The sequence below is a fragment of the Salmo salar genome, unplaced genomic scaffold (assembly GCF_965601325.2).
Source record: "Salmo salar unplaced genomic scaffold, fSalSal1 ptg000882l, whole genome shotgun sequence".
Classification (NCBI taxonomy): Eukaryota; Metazoa; Chordata; class Actinopteri; order Salmoniformes; family Salmonidae; genus Salmo; species Salmo salar.
The window spans coordinates 222,501-235,127 of record NW_027675536.1 but is presented as its reverse complement, the minus strand read 5'-3'; the positions used below and the strand labels follow the sequence as shown (position 1 = coordinate 235,127).

At 43.9% G+C, this 12,627-nt stretch overlaps 1 protein-coding gene across 1 annotated transcript; it reads right to left on the bottom strand.

Moving 5' to 3' along the window:
• Positions 1-1,640: 1,640 nt before the first annotated feature.
• Positions 1,641-8,342, bottom strand: LOC145877333 (intermembrane lipid transfer protein VPS13B). Its single transcript, XM_082972648.1, has 3 exons — positions 8,199-8,342; positions 5,272-5,430; positions 1,641-2,252 (listed from the first exon to the last, which is right to left on the bottom strand). The coding sequence occupies exons 2-3, from the start codon at positions 5,416-5,418 to the stop codon at positions 1,998-2,000; spliced, it is 402 nt and encodes a 133-aa protein (XP_082828774.1). The 5' UTR covers positions 5,419-5,430; positions 8,199-8,342; the 3' UTR covers positions 1,641-1,997.
• Between the last annotated feature and the right edge of the window lie 4,285 nt (positions 8,343-12,627).

The following is a 12,627-nucleotide window of genomic DNA, read 5'->3' as shown; positions in this document are numbered from 1 at the left end:
GGTGAAAAACATGAGGACTCTGTGATACTTGACTTCCCCGATGTGCTCTTCATTGCCCCCGACAGCTTTTAGAAAACCTGATGGGAATATAACAAAGCAACTGTACAGAGAACATAACGTCACTCAGCCCTGCTCTAAAAACAGCCTGGGAGTTTAGTCGACATCATTCAGCCCTGCTCTAAAAACAGCCTGGGAGTTAAGTCGACATCATTCAGCCCTGCTCTAAAAACAGCCTGGGAGTTTAGTCGACATTATTCAGCCCTGCTCTAAAAACAGCCTGGGAGTTTAGTCGACATCATTCAGCCCTGCTCTAAAAACAGCCTGGGAGTTTAGTCGACATCATTCAGCCCTGCTCTAAAAACAGCCAGGGAGTTTAGTCGACATCATTCAGCCCTGCTCTAAAAACAGCCTGGGAGTTTAGTCTACATCATTCAGCCCTGCTCTAAAAACAGCCTGGGAGTTAAGTCGACATCATTCAGCCCTGCTCTAAAAACAGCCTGGGAGTTTAGTCGACATCATTCAGCCCTGCTCTAAAAACAGCCTGGGAGTTTAGTCGACATCATTCAGCCCTGCTCTAAAAACAGCCTGGGAGTTTAGTCGACATCATTCAGCCCTGCTCTAAAAACAGCCTGGGAGTTTAGTCGACATCATTCAGCCCTGCTCTAAAAACAGCCTGGGAGTTTAGTCGACATCATTCAGCCCTGCTCTAAAAACAGCCTGGGAGTTTAGTCGACATCATTCAGCCCTGCTCTAAAAACAGCCTGGGAGTTTAGTCGACATCATTCAGCCCTGCTCTAAAAACAGCCTGGGAGTTTAGTCGATATCATTCAGCCCTGCTCTAAAAACAGCCAGGAAGTTTAGTCTACATCATTCAGCCCTGCTCTAAAAACAGCCAGGAAGTTTAGTCTACATCATTCAGCCCTGCTCTAAAAACAGCCAGGAAGTTTAGTCTACATCATTCAGCCCTGCTCTAAAAACAGCCTGGGAGTTTAGTCGACATCATTCAGCCCTGCTCTAAAAACAGCCTGGGAGTTTAGTCGACATCATTCAGCCCTGCTCTAAAAACAGCCTGGGAGTTTAGTCGACATCATTCAGCCCTGCTCTAAAAACAGCCTGGGAGTTTAGTCGACATCATTCAGCCCTGCTCTAAAAACAGCCTGGGAGTTTAGTCGACATCATTCAGCCCTGCTCTAAAAACAGCCTGGGAGTTTAGTCGACATCATTCAGCCCTGCTCTAAATACAACCAGGAAGTTAGTCGACATCATTCAGCCCTGCTCTAAAAACAGCCTGGGAGTTTAGTCGATATCATTCAGCCCTGCTCTAAAAACAGCCTGGGAGTTTAGTTATTTTGAGTTTCTTCCTGTTTGCTGTCCTGTTTTCTTCAGGGGATTCCTTCACCCAGACTCAGCAAGAATGATTAAGCATTGAGGAAGACGATAAAAACAGCTGCTGTAAAACGAACACTTTTTAACCCCTTCAAAAGAGGTGAACTGAGTCATGGGCTGTTGGGACAGAGAGGGTTCTGGGTAAAGGAGTCTAGAATGTGATGAACTGAGTCATGGGCTGTTTGGACTGCTGAGGAGACAGAGAGGGTTCTGGGTAGAGGAGTACAGAATGTGATGAACTGAGTCATGGGCTGTTGGGACTGCTGCGGGGACAGAGGGGGTTCTGGGTAAAGGAGTCTAGAATGTGATGAACTGAATCATGGGCTGTTTGGACTGCTGCGGAGACAGAGGGGATTCTGGGTAAAGGAGTCTAGAATGTGATGAACTGAATCATGAGCTGTTTGGACTGCTGCGGAGACAGAGGGGATTCTGGGTAGAGGAATCTAGAAAGGAAGATGGAACGGAAGAAACCAACAATATGTTTTAAACCAAGTCTAATCCCGTGAGACGTAATACGACAGAGATTCTAACTTGGTCGTGTAATAACCTCTCTAAAAGATATCGAAGGTGAAGCTTGGACTTCTTTCAGTCGATACAGCAAGACTGTAGACTCAGAAATACACCGGCTTTTTTTTAGAACGCCATGACCAGTGTGCACTAAATTGGAGTATTGCACTCGTCGGTGGGCTCCTGTATGAATATAAAAACAGCGGGGCACTAACCTGTACGCCATCCTTCAGTTTGAGGATACACTCCATGGTGTTAATGGTGACGACCACGGCCTCTGAGCCCAGTTTGGTCCAGGGTACGTGGATACGCAGCTCGTGGATGTGACCGCTCAGGAAGGTAAAGGGCAGTTTCAGCTCCTACAAAACAGGGTATAAAATAAATTAAAAAGTCACTGCAATGGGTCTTGCAATGCTAAGGGATGTGGGTTCAAGACATGAGGGTACGATCTCTACGGGATATCATCTGTGGACAACTGACCAGACATGAGGGTATGATCTCTACGGGATATCATCTGTGGACAACTGACCAGACATGAGGGTACAATCTCTACGGGATATCATCTGTGGACAACTGACCAGACATGAGGGTACGATCTCTACGGGATATCATCTGTGGACAACTGACCAGACATGAGGGTATGACCTCTACAGGATATCATCTGTGGACAACTGACCAGACATGAGGGTACGATCTCAACAGGATATCATCTGTGGACAACTGACCAGACATGAGGGTACGATCTCTACAGGATATCATCTGTGGACAACTGACCAGACATGAGGGTACGATCTCTACAGGTATATCATCTGTGGACAACTGACCAGACATGAGGGTACGATCTCTACAGGATATCATCTGTGGACAACTGACCAGACATGAGGGTACGATCTCAACAGGATATCATCTGTGGACAACTGACCAGACATGAGGGTACAATCTCTACGGGATATCATCTGTGGACAACTGACCAGACATGAGGGTACGATCTCTACGGGATATCATCTGTGGACAACTGACCAGACATGAGGGTACGATCTCTACGGGATATCATCTGTGGACAACTGACCAGACATGAGGGTACGATCTCTACGGGATATCATCTGTGGACAACTGACCAGACATGAGGGTACGATCTCTACAGGATATCATCTGTGGACAACTGACCAGACATGAGGGTACGATCTCTACAGGATATCATCTGTGGACAACTGACCAGACATGAGGGTACGATCTCTACAGGATATCATCTGTGGACAACTGACCAGACATGAGGGTACGATCTCTACAGGATATCATCTGTGGACAACTGACCAGACATGAGGGTACGATCTCAACAGGATATCATCTGTGGACAACTGACCAGACATGAGGGTACAATCTCTACGGGATATCATCTGTGGACAACTGACCAGACATGAGGGTACGATCTCTACGGGATATCATCTGTGGACAACTGACCAGACATGAGGGTACGATCTCTACGGGATATCATCTGTGGACAACTGACCAGACATGAGGGTACGATCTCTACAGGATATCATCTGTGGACAACTGACCAGACATGAGGGTACGATCTCTACAGGATATCATCTGTGGACAACTGACCAGACATGAGGGTACGATCTCTACGGGATATCATCTGTGGACAACTGACCAGACATGAGGGTACGATCTCTACGGGATATCATCTGTGGACAACTGACCAGACATGAGGGTACGATCTCAACAGGATATCATCTGTGGACAACTGACCAGACATGAGGGTACAATCTCTACGGGATATCATCTGTGGACAACTGACCAGACATGAGGGTACGATCTCTACAGGATATCATCTGTGGACAACTGACCAGACATGAGGGTACGATCTCTACGGGATATCATCTGTGGACAACTGACCAGACATGAGGGTACGATCTCTACAGGATATCATCTGTGGACAACTGACCAGACATGAGGGTACGATCTCTACGGGATATCATCTGTGGACAACTGACCAGAGATGAGGGTACGATCTCAACAGGATATCATCTGTGGACAACTGACCAGACATGAGGGTACGATCTCTACAGGATATCATCTGTGGACAACTGACCAGACATGAGGGTACGATCTCTACGGGATATCATCTGTGGACAACTGACCAGAGATGAGGGTACGATCTCAACAGGATATCATCTGTGGACAACTGACCAGACATGAGGGTACGATCTCTACGGGATATCATCTGTGGACAACTGACCAGACATGAGGGTACGATCTCTACGGGATATCATCTGTGGACAACTGACCAGACATGAGGCTACGATCTCTACGGTATATCATGTGTGGACAACTGACCAGACATGAGGGTACGATCTCTACGGGATATCATCTGTGGACAACTGACCAGACATGAGGGTACGATCTCTACGGGATATCATCTGTGGACAACTGACCAGACATGAGGGTACGATCTCTACGGGATATCATCTGTGGACAACTGACCAGACATGAGGCTACGATCTCTACAGGATATCATCTGTGGACAACTGACCAGACATGAGGGTACGATCTCTTCTAACTTCTGAACAGAATAAATCAACAGTAAAACTTCTGTATATGAATTGAGGACCATGTTTAGGACTTTAGGTCCTGATTTAATTCTGGGTTTTATTTTTTTTTATTTAACTTTTAGGCATGTCAGTTAAATTTTTTTTTAAAAAGTATTATTTCCCGGGGGAATTGTGGGTTAAACTGCCTTGTTCAGAGGCAGAACGACAGATTTTTTTACCTTGTCAGCTCGGGGGATTCGATCCAGCAACCTTTAGGTTACACATGACCATCAAAGCCATTGAATTGAGCAGAATAAGAGAATGTTTCAAATCTGAATCTAAAGTAATCACTAAAATTCACATGAAGCTACTGCTCTCGCCGCATCATCAAGCACTGGACACAGACTAGGCGATGTTTGACATCAGCACTGGTGGGATCCCAGTCCGTGTCCCTGGGTGTCGCTGTTGAGCAGGAACAGACAGACAGGTGGCAGTGGGACACACGTCTAACCACGGTCGATGGAACAAGTGACCTCTTGTGGGAAAAGAGCAGACTCCGATTGAGACTGACCTGACCTCAAAGTTACCTCAGGAAAAGAGCAGACTCCGATTGAGACTGACCTGACCTCCATTCATAAAGTTACCTCAGGAAAAGAGCAGATTGAGACTGACCTGCATTCATAAAGTTACCTCAGGAAATTAGCAGATACAAAGTCATTAGCATTACTAAGTGTTATTCCTGGACATTAAAGTGTTATTACAGTGTTATTGCAGTGTTATTACAGTGTTATAACAGTGTTAATAAGCTTTATTCCGGTTTAATTCCAGGGTTATTCCATACCTGCTCCAGGACATCCAGCTTCAGCTCCAGCTTGCTCAGTACCACATCTCCTCCCCATAGCGACAGCTGCAGGTCAGAGGGCTTCAGGTTCTTGATGTATTTGTTCACGTAGGTCATCAACAGGGGCGTGACATAGGACTCCAACATCCTGCCTCTGTCCTGGACCACAACACAACAGGGAAGAAAATCAGTCCCATGGTTTTTTTTTGGGGGGGGGCCAAGTCACAAACAAACACATAGTTTAAAAAAATTTGGGGGGGAATAAAGCAAGTTGAGCTAGCCAAATAACATATCTGGTAAGCCGAGGGCTTTCCTTAGCTAGCCATGCCTACAGCCCTTCAAAAAAGCCCTCCAGTCAAGCTATGGTAACCCGAGGGCTTTCCTTAGCTAGCCATGCCTACAGCCCTTCAAAAAAGCCCTCCAGTCAAGCTATGGTAACCCGAGGGGCTTTCCTTAGCTAGCCATACCAACAGCCCTTCAAAAAAGCCCTCCAGTCAAGCTATGGTAACCCGAGGGCTTTCCTTAGCTAGCCATGCCTACAGCCCTTCAAAAAAGCCCTCCAGTCAAGCTATGGTAACCCGAGGGGCTTTCCTTAGCTAGCCATGCCTACAGCCCTTCAAAAAAGCCCTCCAGTCAAGCTATGGTAACCCGAGGGCCTTCCTTAGCTAGCCATGCCTACAGCCCTTCAAAAAGCCCTCCAGTCAAGCTATGGTAACCCGAGGGGCTTTCCTTAGCTAGCCATACCAACAGCCCTTCAAAAAAAAGCCCTCCAGTGAAGCTATGGTAACCTGAGGGCTTTCCTTAGCTAGCCATGCCTACAGCCCTTCAAAAAAAGCCCTCCAGTGAAGCTAACTGCCATAGCTAGAGATGCAGGACTGTAGAGAACTGGTAGAACCAGTCACAAGGTAATGTGTGTTATAGATCGTCCTTTATTTGACCACATGAAGTTACATAGCTAGCTGTATGATAACTAACCACCTCACACAACACCGTGTTGTTTTTTGCCTTGTGTCATGTATCCAATCAGTGTGATTTGAGTGTGGTTCATTTGCTAGCTTGCTTTGCTACGTAGTGAAACTTTCGAGTTTATCAACGTTGTTTTTCGTTATTCACTGAGTATTTATTCCTTCGTGTCACTATCTATATATATATATACACACATTTAAAAAAAAAAAATATATATATATAGATAGTGACACGAAGGAATAAATACTCAGTGAATAACGAAAAACATAACGGGAAAAAAAAAATATATATATATATTATTTTTTTATTTTTTTTTATCATTAACTCTGCATTGTTGGAAAAGGCACCCCTAAGCATTTCGTGGTTAGTTTACGTAGCATGAGATAAATACAATTTGATTTGAACTGTGACAGCTCACTACAGCCTGGCATCTAGCTAGCTAGCTAGACAGTGTAGCCATAGAGAATGATAGAGGCCTCTTGTGGCCAAAGGGCCGTTTAAAGCATGGGCAGCACCATGAAGGGCTTCCGCCATGGATTTTTTTGTTGCCTTTACCTCCCTTATCTCACCTCATTTGCTCACATTTGCTATATAGACTTATTTTTCTACTGTATTATTGACTGTATGTTTGTTTTACTCATTTACATTTAAGTCATTTAGCAGACGCTCTTATCCAGAGCGACTTACAAATTGGTGCATTCACCTTATAATATCCAGTGGAACAACCACTTTACAATAGTGCATCTAAATCTTTTAAGGGGGGGGGGGTTAGAAGGATTACTTTATCCTATCCCAGGTATTCCTTGAAGAGGTGGGGTTTCAGGTGTCTCCGGAAGGTGGTGATTGACTCCGCTGTCCTGGCGTCGTGAGGGAGCTTGTTCCACCATTGGGGTGCCAGAGCAGCGAACAGTTTTGACTGGGCTGAGCGGGAACTGTGCTTCCTCAGAGGTAGGGAGGCGAGCAGGCCAGAGTTACTCCATGCGTAACTCTGTGTTGTTGTATGTTGTCGAACTGCTTTGCTTTATTCTTGGCCAGGTCGCAGTTGTAAATGAGAACTTGTTCTCAACTTGCCTTCCTGGTTAAATAAAGGTAAAAAAATATATATATATTTTTTTTTAAGTAGTCAAAGTAGTCAAGTGGGTGGGGATTCCTATGAGTTGTAGCCTCAATAGTGCTACCACAGTTTAAAAAATATATATATATATGATTCCTCTATCAATCTCTATGGGTGTAGCTGATGTATACTGTCGCTTTCATCTGGATTAAATCCAATTTATGTTTAATCTGGAATGTGGTCGGAGGCGCATTACGGATGATGAGACGCAATTGCTGAGCCTCTGGAGGCATGAAGATGCCACCGCCTCGCCGCGCGTCTCGTAACAACGCGGAAGGGCTCCGTATAGCTCCGCATTGACATGATTGGTTGACTGTAGGTGAGGGCGGGAAGTCCTGTGTAAACACAAACTCACTTCTTTGAACATCTTCCTTCACAACTGCTCTACGAAGCGCAAAGAAGTATGAATTCCCTGACTTCTGCAGAGGACATGTAACCGTAAATACCGCACGGCTAATGCAGACATCGGATTGACCATGAAGTGCCTTTAAAAAAAAGGACATCATAATATTGTTGATTGGGTTCATACAATGCAACCCAGCTAGCTAGCTAGAACAATTAGTATGCAAGTTTCAAACAAACGTGTGGGCCTGGCTCGTACCATTAGTTATCTACCTAGTTAGTAGCAGTTAGGGCTGGCTAGAGTTAGTTCGCTAGCTGATTAGTTATTGGACTATCATTCTGGAAAAGTGTTGGCTAGCCAAATGACAGTTGAGTTGGCTAGCTCCAGTCCTTTAGCCTGCTTGCTAACGTTAGCCTTAGCTAGATATCTAGTCATTTCAGTAGCCAAAGTAAACGAAGCTTATACAACTTGCTATCTCTACTTAGACTCAATTATTTCCCTTACTTGTTTGCTGCTGTTTCAATGAATCTCTTCGGGTAGCACAACTAGTTCATTCATCCCGTTTAGCTGAAGCAAGGCACATTTGTCTCAGGCACAACGTCACTAATCAACTAAACACGGAACTTCCGCGTGTTGACTGTCGTGTCGTCATTTCCTGATGGGGGCGGAACCACGCTGTTCCCTTTCCTCGCCTCCTCTCATTCATAAAACATAGTGAATAGTGAATACAGAGCAAAATGGTGTAAATTTATCAAGCGCGATTGAAACACAAAACGATTGCGTTTTAAGGTTTGAGGCTACATGATCTGCATACAAGTAAGCTAGTCAGCTTCTTAAATGTAGGTTATGAATGGGTTTGATTATAATTCTAGCATGATACAGTATTTAAAATCAACTAGATTAATAGTAGGAAATGTATGGCTATAATAAAAAAATGTCTCAAAATGTTGCAAGCAGCGTACTTGGAATAGGAATAAACAATAGAAGCGACATGTGTCATTCGTCATGCAGAAATATTTAAACGTACTGCTTAGTCTTTAGATTCTCGTCTCCAGAAGTATTCAGTTGTCAACTGCTAGTCAATGTCGACATTTTGATGACTTCTCCCAGCAATTCTGAAATGTCTGATTTCAATACAATAGAATGAAAAATAGTAGAACACATAGGTCAATGCATGCATTATTGTGTTACTGTTTATGTTACATTTTCCTCTGGAGATTTCCAATATAAGAAAAATAATCTGATTTAAACCACTTGATTACTACTACTTGAGCATGTTGTTTAATTCTGATGTGATTCCATGTCGTATTAAAACTTCTCCCCTATTTCCAGGTGTAGTTTTTACAAATCACACGCGATTTATTCCTCTCGCGTCCTTTTAATCATGAAATGTATGACAAATATATAGCCAAATAAATATAAAAGGACAATCAGCAGTTGCTACATCCATTTTTGGACTTATAAATGAATGATATGTACCCATTGATTCTTGAAGAATATAACTTAGAAACCGCCTCATGAGCTTAGTTCCACAGTCACACCCCATCAGAACCCAAAATCTACAGAGCCTTCAGAAAGTATTCATACCCCTTCACTTATTCCACATTTTGTTGTGTTACAGCCTGAATTCAAAATGGATTAAATATATTTTTATTCTCACCCATCTACACACAATACCTCCTAATGACATCACAATACCCCATAATGACATCACAATACCCCATAATGACATCACAATACCCTATAATGAGGAAGTGGAAAATAATGTTTTTAGAAATGTTTGCAAATGTATTGAAAATGAAATACAGAAATATCTAATGTACATAAGAAATCACATCCCTGAGTCAATACATGTTAGAATCACCTTTGGCAGCAATTACAGCTGTGAGTCTTTCTGGGTAAGTCTATAAGAGCTTTGCACACCTGGATTGGACAATATTTACCCATTGTTATTATCTGTCAAATTGGTTGTTGATCATTGCTAGACAACCATTATCGGGTCTTGCCATAGATTTTCAAGCAGATTTGTCAAAACTGTAACTCTGCCACTCAGGAACATTCACTGTCTTTTTGGTAATCAACTCCAGTGTATATTTGGCCTTGTGTTTTAGGTTATTGTCCTGTTGAAAGATGAATTCATCTCCCAGTGTCTGGTGAAAAGCAGACTGGACCAGGTTTTCATCTAGGATTTTGCCTTTGCTTAATAAATCCAATTATTTTTTTTATTTTTTTTATCCTGACAAACTCCCCAGTCATTAACGATTACAAGCACAGCCATAACACTCCCGAGTGGTGCAGCGATCTAAGGCACTACATCTCAGTGCAAGAGGTGATACTACAGTCCCTGGTTTGAATCCAGGCTGAATCACATGTGGCTGTGATTGGGAGTCCCTTCAGGCGGTGAACAATTGGCCCAACATTATCTGGGGTAGGCCGTCATTGTAAAATAAGAATTTGTTCTTAACTGATTTGCTTAGTTAAATAAATGTTAAATAAAAAAATATGCAGCCACCACTATACTAGAAAATATGGAGAGTGGTACTCAGTAATGTGTTGTGTTGGATTTGCCCCAAACATAACACTTTGTATTCAGAACAAAAAGTGAATTGCTTTGCCACATGTTTTGCAGTTTTACTTTAGTGCCTCGTTGCAAACAGGATGCATGTTTTGGAATATTTTTATTCTGTACAGGCTTCCTTCTTTTTACTCCATCATTTAGGTTAGTATTGTGGAGTAAATACAATGTTGTTGATCCATCACAGCCATTAAACTCTGTAACTGTTTTGAAGTGACCGTTGGCCTCATGGTGAAATCCCTGAGCGGTTTCCTTCCTCTCCGGCAACTGAGTTAGGAAGGACGCCTGTATCTTTGTAGTGACTGGGTGTATTGATACACCATCCAAAGTGTAATTAATAACTTCACCATGCTCAAAGGGATATTCAATGTCTGCTTTTTTTATAAACTTTTACCCATCTACCAATAGGTGTCCTTCTTTCCGAGGCATTGGAAAACCTCCCTGGTCTTTGTGGTTGAATCTGTGTTTGAAATTCATTGCTCGACTGAGGCACCTTACAGATAATTGTATGTGTGGGGGTACAGAGATGAGGTAGTCATTCAAAAATCATGTTAAACACTATTATTGAACACAGAGTGAGTCCATACAACTTATTATGTGACTTGTTAAGCACATTTTTACTCCTGAACTTATTTAGTCTTGTCATAATAAAGGGGTTGGATAGTTATTGACTCAAGACATTTCAGCTTTTCATTTTTTATTAATTTGTAAGAATTTCAAAAAGCATAATTCCACTTTGACATTATGGGGTTTTGTGTGTAGATCAGTGACAAAAAAAAAATATACATTTTAAAACCATTTCAAATTCAGGCTTGTCACATAACAACATGGATAAGATCAAGGGGTGTGAATATTTACTGAAGGCAATGTAAACTTGTTTTAATCCAATGTTTAGTTATTTAATTAAAGAAAGGTTAAATAAAAATAAATTTAAAAAAAAAACGTTTGTAAACACAGAAAATGTAAACAAGCTATATAGCCTCTGGTTAAAACTATCATGTTGATATCATGGATGGTCAATCCTTATATCCGCAGTTCTCTCAGCTTCATCCCTCAGCTGTTTACCAAAACAGGGGCGGGGAGTACCGCTTTGTTATTATTTCTTCTGCTGATTGCCTCTTTAATGATAAAATATATGTTTCCTTTTACGTCACAAAACGTATGACTAATATAGTCCTGTCTAGTTTGTAATTTATTCCAGAATAAAGGTCTCTGGTATCTATTGTTATATTACCATAATAAAAGCCTGGTGTCAGTTAGGGTTGTCCAACACCAGGTCCTGTTGATATATAGAGTCAGGGGTAAGTGAGGCTATTGAGCACTTAGCTGTTATCCTCTCTCAGTGAGATAAGGCTAGTGAGGACACAGCCCTAACCCTGGCCCTAACCCTGGCCCCAATAGCCCCAGCCCTGGCCGTAAACATGGCCCTAACCCTGGCCCCAACCCTGGCCCCAACCCTAACCCTGGCCCTATCCCTGGCCCTAACCCTGGCCCCAACCCTGGCCCTAACCCTGGCCCCAACCCTGACCCTAACCCTGACCCTAACCCTGGCCCTAACCCTGGCCCCAACCCTGGCCCCAACCCTGGCCCTAACCCCAGCCCTGGCCCCAACCCTGGCCTTAACCCTGGCCCCAACCCTGGCCCCAGCCCTGGCCCCAACCCTGGCCCTAACCCTGGCCCCAGCCCTGGCCCCAACCCTGGCCTTAACCCTGGCCCCAACCCTAACCCTGGCCCTAACCCTGGCCCCAACCCTGGCCCTAACCCTGGCCCTATCCCCAACCCTGGCCCTATCCCTGGCCCCAACCCTGGCCCCAACCCTGGCCCCAACCCTGGCCCTAACCCTGGCCCTATCCCCAACCCTGGCCCTAACCCTGGCCCTAACCCTGGCCCCAACCCTGGCCCCAACCCTGGCCCCAACCCTGGCCCTAACCCTGGCCCCAACCCTGGCCCTAACCCTGGCCCCAACCCTGGCCCCACCCCTGGCCCCAACCCTGGCCCTAACCCTGGCCCCAACCCTGGCCCCAACCCTGGCCTTAATATACTGTAACTATTGACTCTTCAGTTAGACATGTAACTTCCAATGATGTGTCCACTGACTTGGCATGGGTTTAGTGCTAACATGTGTCCTTGCACTGAAATTATTTAAAGAGAGGATTTTGTTTCAGCCAATAGTCAATGTAACTGCTCCTTTGAGAGGATTTGTTCCAGCCAATAGTCAATGTAGCTGCTCCTTTGATGTCCAATCATAATATTAGAAACCCTTTGTCACTGCGAATATAGTCAGGCTATGCCCACTGGATTGAAGTGTTTTGACTAAAAACAATCACATTTCTTCAAAACATGAAGGGCTACAATACC